General features: G+C 39.5%; 2 protein-coding genes across 3 annotated transcripts; both read left to right on the top strand.

Annotated features, from left to right (window-relative positions):
* The first annotated feature begins 1407 nt into the window (after positions 1-1407).
* LOC127785365 (uncharacterized) lies at positions 1408-4567 on the top strand. Of its 2 annotated transcripts, none has more exons than XM_052312807.1 (3): positions 1408-1705; positions 2650-3491; positions 4175-4567. In XM_052312807.1, the coding sequence occupies exon 2, from the start codon at positions 2658-2660 to the stop codon at positions 3456-3458; it is 801 nt and encodes a 266-aa protein (XP_052168767.1). In that variant the 5' UTR covers positions 1408-1705; positions 2650-2657; the 3' UTR covers positions 3459-3491; positions 4175-4567. The 2 variants fall into 2 exon arrangements, with proteins under 2 accessions (XP_052168767.1, XP_052168758.1); XM_052312798.1 differs by having other exon boundaries at positions 1409-1705; positions 2645-3491.
* A 760-nt stretch (positions 4568-5327) lies between these two features.
* Positions 5328-8277, top strand: LOC127785380 (universal stress protein A-like protein). Its single transcript, XM_052312816.1, has 4 exons — positions 5328-5810; positions 5928-6037; positions 6702-6820; positions 7916-8277. The coding sequence occupies exons 1-4, from the start codon at positions 5615-5617 to the stop codon at positions 7992-7994; spliced, it is 504 nt and encodes a 167-aa protein (XP_052168776.1). The 5' UTR covers positions 5328-5614; the 3' UTR covers positions 7995-8277.
* The last annotated feature ends 11801 nt before the right edge of the window (positions 8278-20078 follow it).

Genomic DNA, 20078 nt, shown 5'->3' with positions numbered 1-20078 from the left:
GACAAGGAAAAAGATCCCATGGGGCATCGCTAGGCTAAGTGTACAATCTATGAAAATAGAGCTATAGGAATGCATGTGCATTTCAATCCATAGAAATTTTTCAAAAGGTTTGAGTGGATGAAATTTTTCAATATGAAATAGAGGGAGTAGATTTTGCACCCTACACGCACTCGCATTCTGAACTTTCACTTTTTTAGTCTAGCCAACAACTCTATCGACAACCGTTAGACGAGCTTTTGACATCACACATCCAGCTAATCGTATGGTGACCGTCTGATGTAACATGTTGAACTTTGATTATTCGATATGGTGTTACACTTGTGATTTCCAGCCAACCGACTTCTATTTTTGGGAATTGCTAAAAAAACTGTCGCAAGTTTTTTTTTTTAAAAGAAGACTTTCAAATGTAATTATAGTATATTTTAGACTGTCGACCTATATTTTTGGCAAATTTTAAATAAATTGCCGTAAGTTTTTTTTAGATAAAAAGCTAAGGGCCTGTTCAGATTGTAGCCAAAATAAATCTTACCAAAATTTTGGCAAATTGACAATATTGCTTAAATTTTGATAGGATTTCCTATATATTTATCAAATTTAGCAACAAACTAAACGTAGGAATTTTTTTTGACAACTTTAAAAAAAAATGGCATGGTTGAAAATAGCATTAATTTGAACAGCCCCTAAGCACCAAGGCACTCTCTAGGCAAGCATCCCACCTTCGCCGACCCACCGCTGCCGGCCTCGCGAGTTCACCCACCACCGGAGCCGATCTCCATCTCGCGAGCAGCAATGCCCCCCCTTGCTATTTCTCGTCGTTTGCTGGTGAGTATCCATCAGTCCGGCACTCACATCCTCTCTTTCTCTTTCTCCCCCACATTTTTCTCTCCCGTTTGCATTAAACCCAAATGTTTTCTTCTAGAGGTAGAAGCTTTTCTCTTTGCCTGAACTTACTGATAGCATACAATTTTTGCCCCCAAAAGTCAAATGAATCCCCAAAAGGCAGGCCCACCGTAATTCATGGGTATTCAAATGGGTATTCATAAAGTATATATATTTAATATGCACATAGATATGGTGGTGTTTGAAATTCATGTAGATGAAGATTAAGTGTTTTACGTAAAACGATGTGGTATTAACGTTTGATTAATTGAGTTTTTATTATTACAAATTTAAAAAATATATTTATCTGATATTTTAGAGCAACTTCTTTATAGAAAGTTTTCATGCAAAATATACCGTTTAGCAAGCAGTTTGAAATCGTGCTATAAATATCTAAATTTTCATCCAACCTTTTTTTGAGAAAAGAACGGTTACTTAATTGGGCTTGCCATCCTCCCACCCTCCTTCTCTCCTCGTCGTTTCCGGCCCATTAACCCCCAATAGAGAGAAAAAAAAACCCAAAACCAAAAAACCCTAACTCTTCTCCCCATCGATCTCCTCTCTGAGCTCTCTCCGACAGCCGCCGCCAGGCGAGGACGCGCCGGCGCCCGTCGCCCATCGCGCCGTAGCCGACCTCATCACCTCTCCGGCGCCCCGCGGCCTGCGCCGTCGCCCCGTCTCGCCGTCGCACCCGCACCGCCCCGGCGCCCCGCGAGCCCGCGACGCCGCCCGGGCCTGGCGAGTGGCGTCGGCGCGCTGCCGTCCTGTTCGTCCACCGACCATTCACCACCGCACTTTTCCTGTCCCGAGAGCTGAGAGGCCGAAGGTAACTCTGCCTAAATCCTAATGCCTACTGTTAGATGGTAGTGCTAAGTGCTGTGAATTTAGGATTTAGGAACTTTTTTACCATTTGAATCCAGGGGATGGTTCATGGTTGATTTATTGCATATATTTGAACAATTGAACTTTAGTAATTTAATTAGTAGTTTCATGGTTCATGGTTCATGGTTTCTTATCATTTTGCCATTTTCCATCCTCTATAAATTTGATATGTTTTGTCAATTAGTAGTTTAGTACTTTCATATGCTAAGCACATTCAATTTATGGTCAATTTTATTTATCTATGACTTTATGATATTATGCTTATACCGCTATATATTATACAACTATTAGACTTTGGGTTGTAAAAAAAAATGATCTCTTCCCATTGCGAATAACCAAGTTCAATCCTGGGCCGGTGGGCCCACCCCCATGGCCCCCTGAGTCCTGATGATTACAAGCGTTTATATTGCTTTGTCAGATTAACCGCCGCAACTCCGCATGTTCTCCTTGTGTTGCTGTTTCAATGCTTAGTCATCTTCATTGTTTCTTGCTCTGTGGCACATTAAGGGAGTAGGAATGTAAAATTGTCTCTTGTGCAGTTGATTCAGTGCAGTTTGTTTGGGCAACTTTTATGTTCTCGTTAGCTATCTTACTTGCTGCAGCCTGCGAGTATATAACATATCTATGTTTTTTGAGGAACATGTTAGTTTATTACTACTTTTCTGTGTTATTAAAAGGAACCTGTGTTATTGCAGAAAACTCGAGGGTTAAAGTGTTCTCTTACCTGTTCCTTTTTGTGACATTTTTAGAGTTTAATTTAAAAATATATGTATATATTTAGCATTCTTATAATTGACAATACCACCTGTCTTGAAAAAAAAATCACCCTTTCACTATGAAAGACACAAAAGATAAAATGATTTACACATGGTGATTCATGCAGCTTAGGTGGTGCAATGGCTTTAAGTTCATCCATTAGCATGTCTCGGCGTCTTTTCAAGGGACTTACTATCAACCCGGCATTGGCATCTGGGATGACGTGCCAGCATCACCAGCTTCAACAGCATGCCCCAGTGAGTGGAACAGCCAAGGGTAAGGCTAAGCTCAAGTCTGGCCAACAATTGAAGCGTAACACCATTGGAGCAAAGAAGGGCGGCGCGCCTTCCACTGGTGGGGGTGGTGGCAGTGGGCGTGGTCGTCGTGAGGCTATTGAGCGTATTACTCAGATTGCAGAGTCTTGTCTGAATGCCTCAACTCCTCTGCGCCATCTATCCCCCAAGGAGCGTCTTCGTGAGGCCAAACGTGAGGAGCTTGGACTCATTTCTAAGGAACGTCAACGTGAACTTGATTTGGCCAAGGCTAAAGCCAAGTCCAAAGGTACCCGTGAGGGTGATGGTGGCCGTGTGCTGATGGGTCCACCAGGTCTTGACTACATCAGTCTTGGATTGGTTGATGAGGACGCAATCCCTAAATACGAGCTGACAGTCGAAGATGGCCGGCGACTTGCCAAACAATACAGTCAGGTGCTAATGCGACGGCACCGCGCACGGCAAACTGCAGAATCGTCTCTTCTAAGTCTCAAGAAGGAGGCCATCGCAGCACTCCCTGAGAAGCTGCGAGCTGCTGCTATGATTCCTGACATGACACCATTCCCTGCAAACCGATACATGGCAACACTCACGCCACCAATTGAAGGGTATATTGAAAAGGTGCGGGATGCTGCCAAGAAGTATTCTGTGAAGGAGAAACTTCGCTGATTTTTACCTCAAGGGAGGAAAGGGTATCTAGAGGTAATTATTTAAGTTGTGCTTTTGGCCTTATATAGTAAACTAAGATGTGCAATGCTTGCTATATTTTATTTTACTGAAATAGTGTGTTCAATAGCTCACCATCCAGTTTCCAGTATTTACTCTGTAACCTATATTAGTAATGTACAAGTCCTCTTGGAAGATAAATGAACTTAATCCAATTCGTAGCAATGTGTACATATAATGATTTTGGCAAGTGTTAGTTTCTAGTGCTACCAGAAATTAGCTTGAGAACATGAGTTGAGAATCATGTGCTCTTTTAGACAAATTTGTTGGGAAGTTTGACCTCAAGCAAACTGTGTTGATGTTGTTCACTTTCTATAGACAAACTAGTTTGGAACTCTGACCGCAAGCATGAATGGGCAAAACTGCACAGGTTTTTTTTTTTTTTCATTAGACACAATGCAAGCTGAGTAAACTAATTTGTTTCCTGTGTCTACTGTCAATATCCTCTAATCTAGCATATGTTTTTATAGTCTAGAAACTGGGCTTAAGTTTAATCTCACATCCAATAAAATGCTAACCACTATCTTGTATCTCTAGTGCATACTGTCTACTAAAATCCAGTATCTGCTCTTTTATTGGTGGGGTTTCATCAACTGATTTCTCTCGTGTGTCCATCTTCTAACTCACTTCTGTTTTTTTTTTCCATTACATATGTATAGGTACATGAACATGTCAGGCTGTCAGCTATGAGAACAGAGCATACTTTGTGGATTGGCATATCAATGCAAGGAGAAATTGGGAAGCTTGTTCAATTTTCGGTGAGTTTTTGGTCATTTTCTTCTGGCTGGGATGCTGCATGAATGGCAATTTCTGAAGCTCGATGGGCATTCGCTTTGTTTCATTGTTTGTTTGTTACGAATGTTGTATGCAGCCACTTCTGTAATAAGTTCCCGGCAGTTAGATTTGCTTCTGCCATTTAGATTTTGCGAACTTTTTTTTTACTGCTAAAATGGCTGTAGCAAAGCAATGCCTCACTTAGGATCTTGATAATGGCTCCCGTGTTTATCTCGGCAAAATAGCACTGCTGTCTGCTCCTGAATTTAATCTGGATAGTGCTGCTCCTTAGTTTAACCTGGATATGTGTTTTTTGGGCCTGTTAGCAAGCACGGAAAGGGAAATATTTCAACGAAAGCACTAATTGCAGAGGGTGTGGATGCTACTGTGTTCGGGCGCCCAGCGCGGAAAACGGTTCAATTAAGTATTAGCTAAACTTTTGTTAAGAAAAATGGGTCAATATGATTTTTTAAAGCAACTTTATTTCCATGTTTTTTAAAAGCGCACCATTTCAGTTTGAAAAACGTGTAAAAAAAACAAGTGAGGGTAGTTGGGAACTTTAACAGACGAACACAGCTGTTATTGTGTTCTTTGTTGACAATGGATTAGCATGGGCACGCCTAAAGTTATTCTGGCCTAAAATATAATAAGTTAAAGTTAGTTATAACTCTTATTTAGATGTATAGGTAAACCGTTAATTTATTTTGAGATAAAGGGTGTAAATTGTTTTTTTTTCGTGCTACAAAGAGTTTACTTTTATAAGGGCATTTCCACTGTACTAATATGTGCAAAGGCATCTAAATGTCATTTCCCACAATACTAATATTTAATTTATTTATTTGTACTCTTAATAATTGTCAAAAACTTAATTTTATCCATCATCACTTTATCACACCCTAACAAAAACTGATCGAGAAAAGCAAACTCCACTTGATTACTTCATCGTGCCGACGTCGACGTCGACACGCAAAATGTCGTACTACTGCATCGTCGTGCCACGTGGCTATGCAGCGGTCGTCGCGGATCTCTCGTGTCGTGCAAGTGTCCACCGCCTTCGGGAAGCTCGGACCTGATGAGGCACATCCAAATTGATCCAAAGCCAAATTTTGATACTTCCAAGTCGCGCGTGATTTGTCAGCTGTCAGTTGTCACACCTACTCATCAGCCAACCAATTCGCCATCAATAGCAAACCAAGCGGATTGATCGACCGAGCATTCTAGCGAGCGAGCGGCCAAGCCAGCAAGATCGACTCCTCACTCTCTCACCGATCGAGCAGCAGCAGTGGTAGTAGCTAGCAGCGTCAGCGTAGCAAGGGGTTGCGAGAATGGCCTCGCCGTCAGCGCCGGGGCCGAAGCTGCAGAAGGCGATGGTGGCGGTGGACGAGAGCGAGTTCAGCCACCACGCGCTGGAGTGGGCGCTGCGCAACCTCGCGCCGACCATCGCGCCGCCGCTGCTCGTGCTCACCGTGCAGCCGCTCCTCCCCCTCGGCTACGTCTCCGCCGCCTCCTTCGGCTCCCCTCGTACGTGACGCGGATCCCTTTTTCCTCCTCTTTCACCGGATTGATCCCTTTTTCCCCTTCTTGAATCCGTTGTTGATTTTGGGATTGTGTGCTTCTTCTGCTCCGCGTGTGTGATAGTGGGCACCCCCGTTGTAGCCCCGGAGCTGATCAAGGCGATGCAGGAGCAGCAGCAGCAGCTCTCGCAGGCGCTCCTCGACAAGGCCAAGCAGATCTGCGCGCAGCATGGGGTATGTATTATGTGCTTGTTTCCGCACCTACTATGACCATAATTTCTCCTCATTAAACTTGTGAGAAGTTGAATTATCAAGCAGGATGTGCAGTACATCAGTATGAATGACCTCTTGTGTTTGTTTGGTCGCTGCTCAACTACTCAGCACATTGTTGTTAGTTGTTACTAGTTCAAGATATTCAGCATTTTTTGTTGTTTGGCCATATCAGTAAGGGAAAATGCCATAGGTGTCCAATTTCATGTGTTTGCAACTGCAATTAGGTAACTGGAGATACTAGCTTGTAGTTACAAATAGTAGGAGATACTAGCTTGTAGCTTGTGATCGGTTTGGCTCTTGTCTGTCTTGTCATCTTATACATTTGACTACATTTGTATCTACTAACCCTGCTCTAGACCACATGGACTGGGTTTATATTTTACAATCGACACATCATATCAGGGAGGGTAGAATTGTGATAATTGTTTGGATTGTCGTAAATTTGTCTATGTTATTTTATAACGAATGGCAACGTAGGACCGACCAACAAAAATAAATTAGCGTGAGGTCATAAGGATAAGGCAAATCACAGGAGATCTTCAGTTTATTCCGTGCAACACTGTGCTATGTGGATGGATTAGTGTTCAGTGATTGTAATCCTTGTAATATTGTACCTACAATTCAGGTAGCTGTAGAGACAATGATCAAAGTAGGAGATCCTAAGGAGATGATATGTCAAGCAGCTGAGGAATCAAAGGTTGATTTACTGATCGTTGGGAGTCACAGCCGTGGACCTGTACAAAGGTATAGTTTGAAATATCGTGGTTTCTTTATAGATTATAGTTGATAGATTATATTTTCTGCATGAACAATCAAAATAGAATTATATGTTCGATGAAAAACTGAAAACATGTTGCTCTTTTTGTATGTATTATGGTTGGATTAGGCTCTTTTTGTATCTTTTCATTTTTTTTTTTAGATAATGGATTAAACCGGCCTCTACATCCAAACGGATGTACACAGCCAACAGATATGATCTTTTCATGAACCAGACTAAATGGATTGGTACAAGACTGTAACACCTTCCGATCAATAAGGAAATCCACAGTTGCACCTAGCACCTATGGAGATAATTACTGTTAGCTGATATGTTTTTATAGGACTCCTTATATACCGCTTGTAATCATGGTTTTACTGAGGAGCACAATATAAAAACAAGAGTAATATTTTTTATGGGTGAAGATAAATAATATTTTTTGTGTAGATCCTAATAATATGGTATTTTAGTGAGCAAGACTAGATGGACTGGCAGAAAACCTCCATTAGCTTCAGCAAAGAAAAGCCTCAGTTTCACCTATGGGATTAATCGTTGTCAACTGAACATGTTTTGATGGTGCTCTTTATAAACTGCTCATAATCATTAAGTTTATTGTACTCTGTACATTATAAAGATAAGAGTAATATATTTTACAGGTGAAGATAAAATATTACTTCTAATAATTTTATCATTGAGTGACGCAGATGTAGTGATTGCCCTTCTTTTCAGTTCCATTCCTTTCTTTTGTTTTTCTCAACTCAACAGCTTCTGTTTTGTTATGTTCCTTATAAATTCCAAAGGCCTAATACATATCGGACATTCTGCATTTCTACAATGACATTGATACCAACTCTTTGCATTCAACTATCTTTTCTTGAACAACAGTTTTATCAAGTAAAAGAATAACTCTGATTACATCAGACAACTATTCAGTTACTTATATAAAGCTCTCCTGATTCCAGATATAGCATTATCGAAGACAAGGATATAGCATAAATCAATTGCTTGTTGCATGAATTAATTTCCAATTTATACATAAAACTCATCGTGGATTATCTAACTGTTGCCTATTGCTGCTGCAGGTTGTTTCTTGGAAGTGTCAGCAATTACTGTATGCATCATTCGAAGTGCCCAGTTCTTGTTGTGAAGAAGCAGGAGTAAATAAGCTTTCCGAATCTCAATAAAAATCTTTGTGTATTGTCGATGTGTTATCCTCAACAATGCAATAAACAAAGCCGTATTAGATGATATTCAGATAACTGAATAATGTATTGTGTAAATAGTCAAGATTATCTTGCAAATAAATATCCGCTTCTTGTTGCTGTAAAGTAAGGGCGTTTCCTTTAGGAGTATCATCCATGTAGCTGGCATCTGTTGCAGAACCGAAGACGATGAACACCCAACTTGTGTATATATGTGATATGTGTGTATGTTTTGTTACTTATTCACAATGTGTCTCGTTCATCTTGATGTCTATTGCCGCTTATTGGTTGGTTATTCTTGTACTCTCTCTAGCCAGCCAAAAAAGGAAGTCGTTTTGAGATTTGCATAAAGGTAAATACGAGAATCGTTAAGCCAACGTGACAACTGCCTCTCGTGACAAATATTATAGCTGTAGGAATAAATACAACAATCAATCCCAAAATTACGTACTAAATTTCATTTTTTTTTGCAGTATTTTTTGTTTGCATCCTAAGGTGGGGAGGGGATGGCATGCATGCACAGGTATTAGTTGTATCCTCCCAACTTTTGGTGCATCAACACATGATAGATAATTTTTATTTCGAACATTAATTTTGTCTTGGGATCAAAGATGTGAACTCGTCAGGAACAAATCAGATCTCGAAAAAGGTTAGTGAAATACCACATCAACTCTGGTTTTAGGAGTCGACAGACGCGTCATATCTAGTAATGCGGTTTTGAGACGAATTACAAACTAGGCGACAAATTAAATGACCTAAGTGAACTTATTATTTCCTTGGTTTGCAAGAAGAAGCCATACATTTTCTCTTTAAAAAAAGCACGCACAGGCCCACTGATGCGAAGTCTACAGAAAAATCACATACTCCAATTTGTTAGTCTAAAGGCCGACAGAGAACCACAGAGACAAAAAGCCCACAAAACAAATAAAACCCACAAAGCCCGAACCCAGGAAGCATTTACTGGGCCTGAAGATATACAGATCCAAAGCACATTATGTGTGTTTCAACATCCACCCTATATTCTATATCGAACGGCTTAAGAAAAATGCTAGACAACACAATTTCATTTTATAGATGTGGGTGTACATAGACTTATTTCTAATATAAAATATGTTTTATACAATTTTGTGGAGGAATTATCAAGGGAAAAAATGATAATGGTGTAGGGGAAGCACTTAGTTTTAGTGTCTGCCATCTAATTCAATATGCATAGACTAATCAGTCATATCTAAGCAAGCTATGCAAGCACGTTTGTTGTTTGCCGGCCCCCACTGCCATACACGCAAAGTCTTCGAATTATATTTTGAAAATATTACTATTTTTTCGTAATTTTGCAAAAGTACACCGGTTTCAAAAATTCTACAAAAATTTTTGTGTATAATACAACGTTAGGAAGAAACAAGAAAAATAAATAACGTTAGATAGTAAAGCGAACCATTTTTAATCTTTTGGAGGGGTAAATAAGTTTTTTAAAAAATAATAGTTAGTAAGTGATCCAATGAAATAGTTGAGGGTAAAATTGACTTTTTTTATATGAAAAGAATTACACAAGAATCATTAGAGGAATTGGCGAAGCCATGTCCCTTTGTTTCCAAGCCATTTGGCAATACCATGCCGTGCCATCCGATGGATCAGCGACATCCAAGTTGTTGCCAATCCAATTGGCAAATCGGGTATAATTTTACAATTATTCTGAAAACCAGTATATTCCTTAAAAAAATATGTAAAAGTTTATATTTTCATATTTAAAACAATAGTCCTCAAGCTATGCTACTCCCATGTTTTCTTTACCGTTTGGAGAGGTTAAACTACCCCCAAAGAAAAAAAACCGTTCTTGCAGTTTCTGTGGTAACAGTCAATAACCGCATGAATTTCATCTAAAAAAATGAATTCAAAATTTTCAAAAATTACACGGGTGTGCTGACCTTAGCGTAGGCCCATATGTTATGCTGCCATAATACTTGAATACCTTTCACCGTGGATATATTGTGACCTCGAAATATTCTGTGATGAGCATACGGGAAAACCTTCTTTGGATTTCATCCAATATCTTTGGAATTCATTTATTTCTTGTAGGGGTGGCTTTCTTTGGCTTTGGCAAATTTCATGTAACGGGTTTGTATGGTCCTGGGATATGGGTGTCAATCCTTATGAACTCACTGGGAAAGTACAAGTTGCTGTTACGCCAGAAATTTAAGGTTACACACGAGTTCCTATTCACGGCGTGCTGCTAGGGGATTTGTTCTAGGTATAGGTAAGGTTAAATCTGTAGGGGTTATACAAATACATAGGCCCCTTTTCTTCTATCGAGTTGTTTAGAAGACATTTCCGTTCTACGGTCCTGGCTCTAATGTTGTGTTCATCAGGTTGCAGGTGGATAAATGTGGATGTGGGGACTCGGGTCAGGGCACAGCGTAACTAACATAGGAGAGTGGTTTGTTCACGATAAGCTATGGTAACCGTATGCTATAACCGTGGTATTTGTGACTTAAATAATGAAAGCCACTAAGAAAAATAAAAATCACAACCTCATGTTTGACAACAACAAAAATAAACCCATAATATAACTGTCATAACCACAGAGATTATTGTGAACATAATATACTATCCACGAGCATCAAATCTTTATTTTAAAGCAATGCAGCTTTGTTGTTATGCTAAATATGAAGTTAGCCTTAGAACTTTTCAAAAAATAAAAAATCACCATACCTCATTACAAATAATGTAATATTTCTCCAAATGTTTTGAGATTTTTCCTTTTTCTTTTTAAGATTGAACTCGAATAAATTTCTGTACCCCCACGCTGTCGTGGTTACTGTGGTTACCGGTAGTTGTAGAAACTCTGGTTGACACTGGTGTGCCTATGTGGGAGGGAGTGTAAATTTTGTGCAGTAAATACTCCCTCCGTCCCAACTATATCTTTTTATAAGGTCTTCAATGACATATTTTTACCATTAATTTATTCCATGTTATGTTCCCAACAAATATGAAACTAGCATCACATGAATGTACTTTAAAATATGAATCTAGTGATATAACATACATAATACTTAGCATATATATGTTTAGTATGATTATTAGTCAAAATCTATCAAGTTTAATTTTCTTTAAAAAGAGGACACCCTATAATTTAGGGATAGAGGCAGTAAAATACTAGTAGTGGTATTAATTATGTGCTATTACAAAATTCGGACATCACATGATTAATTAAGTAGATGTTAAGAACCTTTCCCATGTAAAAAAACGAGGTTGTTTATTAGCACATAATTAATTAAGTATTAGCTAAAAACTTAAAAGTTAAATTAATATGATTTTTTACAATAACTTTTTATTTTTTTAAAAAACACACACATCAGTTAGTATTTTGGGAAGCGTGTGTATGGAAAACGAGTGAGTAGTGGTTTGGAACCTTGACTAACACAACTTTAGGCCACCCAACTCTCTATGTCATCTAGTGTTCATAGCATTAAATACATTACCACATAAGCAAAAATCTTATGTGGAAAAAGAGTTAATGAGGAGAGAGAGGGGTAAAAAGGTAAAGAAATAATTTCTCATGGAAGAAACCATCTCTACACAAGAACCAAGAATGAAAAAAGGGGATATTTATGTGAATAAAAGGAGAGGGAATGGATGTGGTTGGATGAGAACTTAATTTGAAGATATTATCTATAGAATTCATAGTTTCAACATAGTGTTTATATAACATGATAAGTATAGAAACTTACTTGATAGTTTCTAAGTTGGGATAGCCTTAGGCTGTGTTCATTCCAGTCGATTCCCAACCCCTCTCACTCGTTTTCCACGTGCACGCTTTTCATACTGCTAAACGGTGCGTTTTTTGCAAAAAAAAGTTTATATGCGAAAGTTGCTTAAAAAATCATAATGATTCATTTTTTTAAAAAAATTAGCAAATACTTAGTTAATCACGCGCTAATGGACCACTCCGTTTTCCGTGCCAGAGGTAGCGCTTCCAGCCCAAGGAGATGAAGGCAGCCTTAGTTTGTGTTCCCAACTTCACTCTTTTGTTTTTTTCGCACACGCTTTCCAAACTGTTAACCGGAAAAGTTGTTATAAAAAATCATATTAATAAATTATTTTTTAAAACTAATACTTAATTAATCACGTGCTAATGAGTCATCCTGTGTTCGGGAGTGATTAATTAAGAACTAGCTTAAAAAATAAAACAAATGGATTAATAGCTGAGTGTGCGAGGCGGTGCAGCTCGCGCCGCCCACTTCTTCGGACCGCCCAATAACCTGTCATATCACGCGGCAAGTGCCCGCCGCTAGATTCTCGTACCAACCCACAGACTCTCTAGCCAATCCAGGATTCAACCCGCGAGTCTTTTGCCAATCCAACCAACGGTGAGAGCGACGTACGGGTTCCAACCCTGAGCAAAGGGGGATGTAACCTGTAACCAGACGCCCATGGTCCATGGATTCCTTCACCCCACCCCCCTCCTCCCTTAAAAAAAAAAAATGCGGCTCCGGCAACTCGGCACGCAAGTGGCGCCCGCGCACCACTCGCCTCGTCCGTCCCCGGATACGTGATCCGGTCACACGTACTATACTACATCATCCGTAAGAATCAGCTGGCGAGGCGGCCAACCACGGGCCCCGGATTCTCTCATCTCCTCCTCATCAGGCTTTGGTTTCCGCCAAACAGTAGTAGTAATAAAATAAGCACAGTATTCCATTCCAAGTTGCACGGAGGAAAACCGCGGAAGTGGGAGCCGTTGGGAAGTCACGAGCCGCGGCCGCGCTTGCTTTGCTTGCTTCTCGCCCAAGATTTTTTCTCCCCGCCAAGCAAAACCGCTGCACCGCCCAAGGCATCGGGGGCGGGCGGTTGTTCTCCTTCCTTTCCTCGCTGGTTTGACTCTGGATTGACAGCCAACTTGGGCTCTCTAAAATGCTGGAATCGCTCCAATCCGTGGGTGGCATATGCATGAACCTGAGCGAAACCGACCGGTTTGGAGAGGTAGAGACGGTGGCCCCCAGAGTTTTGGAAAAAATCTTCCTTTGGCCCAGCCGTGGCCCGTGGGATTGGGGGATGCAGCTTCCTGTTCCCTCGGTGGTATTCCCATCTGTGTTCCGTTAGTATCAACGGCTGAGTTTATAAACAGCGGGACCCACACCTTCTTCTTCCTTGAGAACCAGCATTTATTGCATCGAGCTATCCATATATATGATCAGTGCCCTTTAATTTCATTCATCGGAAAAGATCATAACTCACAAGAAAAGGAATCTTCACAGTAAAGAAACATGGGAGATCCCTCAAAATTCCGATCACCCGCACGCGGCTAGATTTATAATCGTGTTTAATTACCCACTAGATGGTTGCTGAAACAAAATCATGCCGTCATGGACGTGATGACTCCATGGCGCTGAATATTTGTCTTTTATGAAAATTAGATGGCACTTGACTCGTAAATAATTGAATTGCAAATATATTTGAGAATCTTAGTTATGATATATTCAATTTCTGTTCAACTTTTTGATACAATTCAAGTTGATCATGGTACGAGAGGTTTCGTCGTCGGCTTGCCAATTGTATTAGTAATGGCATGTTTGTCCAAGTCTAATTAGTTTGTTTTGGAAGGAAGAGATGGTGGCTCGATACTGAATCTAATTAGTTTGTTTAGTGGTTGATGCCATTAGCCGGTTCTCAAGGAAGAAGAAGGTGTGGGTCCCGCTGTTTGTAATCTCAGCCGTTGATACCAACGGAACACGGATGGGAATACCACCGAGGGAACAGGGAAGCCGCATCCGGGATTGGGAACATCAGTTGTATTTGTGTGCTTTGCCACGTCTCTTTTTGCTGAAAATTTCATTAATCTTGAAGGAGTACAATAGCAATTTACTGGGATAAATATACATATAACCGCACTGGTTAATAATTTTTTATTTCAATTATATAATATATAATTATCTGTATATATTTTTGAATAACTATTTCCAAATTTTTTATATGTTGAAAACCATATAAGTTTACAAATTAATTTTTATATTACATAACTAGTTTTTATTGTTTATACAATAAATACTTAAAAATTGCAATTGATATATACCAAGTTGTACATGATGAAGAGTCTTATAAATCTAGCTAGAATTCAGATCTAGTATGTATAAATTACTTCCTCCGTCCCATAAAAACTCAATCTCCTCTTAGATTGAGTTTATTTTGGACGGAGAGAGTAAACCAATAAATTTTGGAATTAATAGTTAGTACTGCGTAGTAAGTTGTTGGAATGAAGTCCCTAAATCTCTACTTAATATATATATCTTTTATCTAGATTGTGTTATCCTGTGACGTGGAATTGAGATTACATAAACCCATTTTTTAATTCATGCTAAGGGGGCGCTGAGCCATTGTCTTCAGGAAATAAAAGAAAAGGAAGACATAACCCTCTATTTTATTTTGTCGTAGAACACCCACTTGACGTTTTCCCAACAGCTTGAAGAAAGCGATACAAGAATCCCACAACAGAACTACATTTGTATCCATCATACCATCATGGCATCATGCATGCTTGCGGACCAAAGATCTTTTTTTTTTTTCCAAAATTGGGCCGGAGAAGATAATGCTATTCCTATACCACATTTATTAGAACACACGGATTTTTTTTATTGCTTCTAAAATTGAGCTATACTTTCTCTGAGCTGATAATACTTGTCATTTTAGATAAAGGTGATGTCAAACGTTAGAATCTTTGATTATAAATCTTTTTAAAATATTTGTCCTTCAAATATGATGACTACATGTATAGACTGGTTTTAAATAGTACTTTAATAAAATCATACATTTGTTAACACTTTTATACATATTATAATAGAAAATAAGTGTTAATTTTTTTTGGAGACCGTACTTTTGTCAAGACGATAAGTACTCCCTCCGTTTCGAAATGTTTGACACCGTTAACTTTTTAGCACGTGTTTGACCATTCGTCTTATTCAAAAAAATTTTATGAAATATGTAAAACTATATGTGTACATGAAAGTATATTTAACAATAAATCAAATGATATGAAAAAAATAAATAATTACTTAAATTTTTTGAATAAGACGAATGATGAAACATGTGCTAAAAAATCTACGGTGTCAAATATTTTGAAACGGAGAGAGTATTATCGTTCCGGAGAGAGTACTAGTAACAGTAAACGCTTCCACAGTTATTTTTCCTTTTTCTGTGAGGACATTTTTTTTCTGTGAGGATATTAACAGTAAACGCTTCCAAAGATTCTTTTTCCCCCTTTCTTTTCGATGAGAAAAACGCACCAAAAGTTCTGAAAGGATTCGCGCAGCCCCATATATAACTCCTCTCAGAACGTTCTCCTCCTATACGAGTATAAATGCTGCTGTGTGATTTTCTTTTTCCTTTTTTTAGAACGTTTGTGTTTTCTCACGACAATCAATAAAGGCCTCAAAGAAATGGTAGACCCCAGAAGTAGCCACCTGTATCCAGATTCCATGGGGAGGAAAACACACATGCGCCGGTGGGGCCAGGACGATGGCCGGGAAGTTGGAGCTCTCTCTTTCTCGTTCTCCTACTCCAACAAAACCGGAAACCTGGACTCCCAAAACCGCGGACGCAGCTGGCTGTTTCGGACGCCCCCGCGGACCCGCGATGGCGACGGACGGCCGAGCCGAGTCGTCCCGGAAATCTAGGGAATATAATTGCGCACAATCACGACGCCATCACGCTACAGTAGTAACCAGTACCCCTCTCCTAGGACAGGTGCCAGGTGGGACGCAGGCACGGCACGCGCGCGATTTTCACATCGCTGCAAAAATGGAATCACGATGCGCGCGCTCACCGGGTCGGCGTCACCGGCCGCACCCCCACCACCACTGCGTTGTGGGCACGGCCACTCCGCTTATCCGCAGCCGCTGGTTATCTCCATTATTACTGCTCCGGCTATGGTGTGGTTGAGATTGATGGGTAAAATATACCTTACCAAAATTTTGATAAATTGATAATATTACTAATATTTTTTTTGTTAGAATTATCTTAATAATGTTGCTAAAATTCTATGCACATTGCCAATATTTGATAACAACTAAATATAACCACATAATTAGCATTCTTACCAAATAAACAGTATGGTTGAAAATGTCATTAATCTGAACAGGCCCAATGTAATTTCAAACCATACTCCCTCCATTCCATAATATAAGTCACAACCACTTTTTTTAAATGTTATATAATATAAGTCATGCATGCATGTAGGCAATTAACTATAACACATTCTCCATTAAATTATTACTTTTTTAAATCATCCACTCTCATGTTCTCTACTTTTATTGTATGCATGTATTGTATTTATTAGGATGATCCAAACTACAAGATGATAATAATTATTTTCTTGGTTTTTGGGTTATGGGTGGTTATGCCTTAGGGCATCCACAATGGTTATCTATAAGCTCTCTACAAGATATCCATGTCAGCATATTTTCCTACTTGGAAGAGATTAAATGAAGAGAGAGAGCAAAGCTATCTACTAACCTGGAGATAGTCTATAGAGAAAAACGAGGCAATGGATTAGAGAGATATAGATACCCATGTGTAGATATGCTATTGAGGTGGTATGCTATTAATCTAGTTGCTGAGATGTACATATTTTATAGATAGCACCTTACTTTACTATTGCGGGTGCTCTTATATTTTGGAATGGAGGGAGTACTATTTTTGATAAAGTTGTTAAATACGTGTATTCATTTAGTTTTTTTTTTATCAAACTCTGGTAAATAGATAAGAAATTCTGTCAAAACTTAGTAATATTATCAAATTGCTAAAATTTTAGCATTGCTAAAATTTGTTAAGATTTAATCTAAATATTGCCCTGCACTAAAATATTACTGCCCTGTTTCGCATGCGTTGCGTCCGACGAGTGGGAGCACCGGTGTCCTGGAGTACCACTTGTGCTGGTCAAACGGCGGTATGCCGGTATGGGTGTGTTAGACTGTTGTACATTGTGTTGGGGGTGTATGGTGTGTTGTGTGTGAACAACTGAACATAGGTAAGGGAGTGGGGCTTAAACAAACGATCAACTGGGCAAAATGGTGCGGGGCTGTCTCCTGGATTACGCGAACCTGGCGCCTTGGATTCAAGAAGACCGGTTAGGGGTGAGAGCATTCTCCGGATTAACAATCCTAGTACAACTTTTTTATATCTTTGGCCGGTGAGCCTTCTTTTTTTTTTCATTCATACCCACTATATAGTAGAGATGCTGGCAGTTACACACGGTTGGTCTTTCAAGGCTTCCCTCGAGAAAAATAGCCGTAGTTTATAGAAGTTGTTTCGAAAGGCCGGTAAGCTTTATAAAACTATGGGAGGTAGGAGTATATATAATATACATGTGCAGATCTAGTGTCAAACTTATGAATAAATTACGTTCATAAGAATAAGTTCTACATAACTATGTTTAATTCTATAGCTCACATCTCCAAGCTACAGAATATTCCAAAACTCTATGAGCCTGCATTATGCTTCAACGGTGGCAAAGAGATAAACATGTGATTTTAGGATACAAATTGCTTATGCACTTAGGCTCCATTTGTAACATACAAATTCAACGACATCTTCGCAGGAGTTCGATAAAAATACAAAACAAAGTCTTTTTTTTTTGTAAAGAAAAGCACTCAGTTCTCCCTTTGTGTTATAAAAGAAACCCATGTTTAGTAACGTTGATTCTTGAACAATAGTTCCCTGGCAATTTTGATTAGTATTATTTGTGGAAACTTGTACGAGAACATGTATACGCATTTATGGTTCAATTCATCAATTATATTAAGCCTCAAGCGTCGATATAAATAGAGCTGCAAGGTTTAGATCTCAAGTAAATGAGTAATCCTAGAGATAAACTGCAAACTAATCATATATGATAATATCCTAACAAATCAGCCGGGTCATATATGATCCTATCGTTCTACATAAAGATGTCATCATTTAGCAACTAATTAGGTCTTCATGTTTTGTGCGTAAGGCCCACCGTTTGTCCATTATTGTATTTCTTCCATAACTCCCACTAACTTTGTATTGGGTAGGTCATTCGCGGATTCCGCTGTTTAGTCATGTATCAACTGCACGCACGGGCTAATTTTTGCGATTTTCATACTTTTTCAAATTTCGTAGGATTGGGGTAAGATCTTTTATGAAAGTCAACTTAAAAAATGATCTACATATTAAGAGAAAACATACATACATTATTTTAAATGGAACAACAAAACAGAGTAAGACACTACTATACAAAACGTTTTTCTACACGGACAAAGTAGATTATCGCATATAGATGGCTGACCCGCTTGCCTGAAGCTATATATCTATGAAATTGGGGTTTTACATAGACGGCCAGCCGTGCTGCATGAGTTAACTCCTTTCGCACACGTGCACTTGTCCCTCGAAGGACCGAGCATACCGCAGGCATGAGTTGAGGATTGTCCGTTAAAACCAAATTTACATAGTGAGATCCAATTCATTGAAGTTGTGATACAATTTTTTTTCTCTTGTGCATCAAAGTTTGAGTTGAATATTTCCATGTTTTATTATCAACGACGAGGATCCAATTACTTGAAATTAAGAATTTGAGACATTTTATACATCCACGCCCTTCTTTTTCTGCTAGTAGTACGTGAACCAACAGTGAGAATTGACAAGTCCATATGAAAGTTTGACCATAACACATCCTATCAGTAGCCTGACGAAAGAGAGAAAATTGGACGCAGCTTAAGTAGGAACTAGGAGTGCCTGCCATACTAGTACATTGCTTTACTCTCAGGGTGTGTTTTTTCTGTTAAAATTGGAACGATGTGACGGAAAAGTTGAAAGTTTGTGTGTATATGAAAGTTTTGATGTGATGGAAAAATTGAAAATTTAAAGAAAAAGTTAGGAACTAAACCAGGCCTCACTCACTCCATCCAAATATGCATGCCCGTGGTTATCTTCAAAATATTTTTTCTTCTCAACCACTTATCTGATTTTCAATCATCTGATTTTCAATCCGATTACACCATTGTACTTTTTATAATTAAATCTTTACACCAAAATATCACATTATTATATTCTGGCGAAAGAAAAACATAGATTTCAAACCGTTAAAACTTAATGTTCATATACAAGAGTGGCATGTTTCACTATGGGTTTTTACTGTGTTACACAATTTTTTTTTCAAATGTTTCAATGTTTACTTTTTATTTCACCATATATAACTTAATATTTCATCGATGGCTGATATACATAGGGTGTGTTTGGTTGGTGGGATATACCCGGATAGGCCACCGCCTTTTGGAGGGTGTTTGGATGCTAGGCGAGAGTGGGATAGGGCGGCCCAGAGGGGAATATTCTCTCCAGATGTTGGATAGAGGGATCCGGCCGATTTGGCCGGATGCAACCGCCCGAGGCTCGGTCGAGCCGGGCAAGCGAGTTGCGTGACTCGCGTCACCCCTCACCACCACAACGCGAGCGAGGCGACGAGCGCGGCGGCCGGCGAGAGGGGCGACGAGCTCGGCAGCCGGCGAGAGGGGCAACGAGCTCGGCGGCCGGCGAGAGAGGCGACGAGCTCGGCGGCCGGCGTGGGCGACGAGCGTGGCGGCAGCGGCGGGAGGAGGCGAGCCGCGGTGGTGGGAGGAGGCGGCCGGTGGCGGGAGGAGGCTGCCAGCGGCGTCGGCGAGCCCAGATCTGGCGCTGCTTTTTTTTCCTTTTTCTTTTTCTTTTTTCTTTTTTCTATGTGTATTTATAATGGAATGTGTTTTTATAATGGAGTGTGTATTTATAATGGAATGTGTATTATGTATTAATTTGATGAGGTATATTCACTATCTCAAGTGAGAGGTGACCACACCTACAAATCCACCATACTTCCTCTAACCAAACAAAAAATTGGATCACCAAATCCACCTTTGTCCCTACAACCAAATAAAAAATTGGATCGCCATATTCACATAACCAAACAAAAAACTGGACCGCCATATCCAGCAAAATATGGACCGCCGTATCCCATCCAATCTTGACCAGGAACCAAACACACCCATAGCTTACTGTATAT

The sequence above is a fragment of the Oryza glaberrima genome, chromosome 1, assembly GCF_000147395.1.
Source record: "Oryza glaberrima chromosome 1, OglaRS2, whole genome shotgun sequence".
Lineage (NCBI taxonomy): Eukaryota > Viridiplantae > Streptophyta > Magnoliopsida > Poales > Poaceae > Oryza > Oryza glaberrima.
This window is presented reverse-complemented; position numbering and strand designations above follow the sequence as displayed.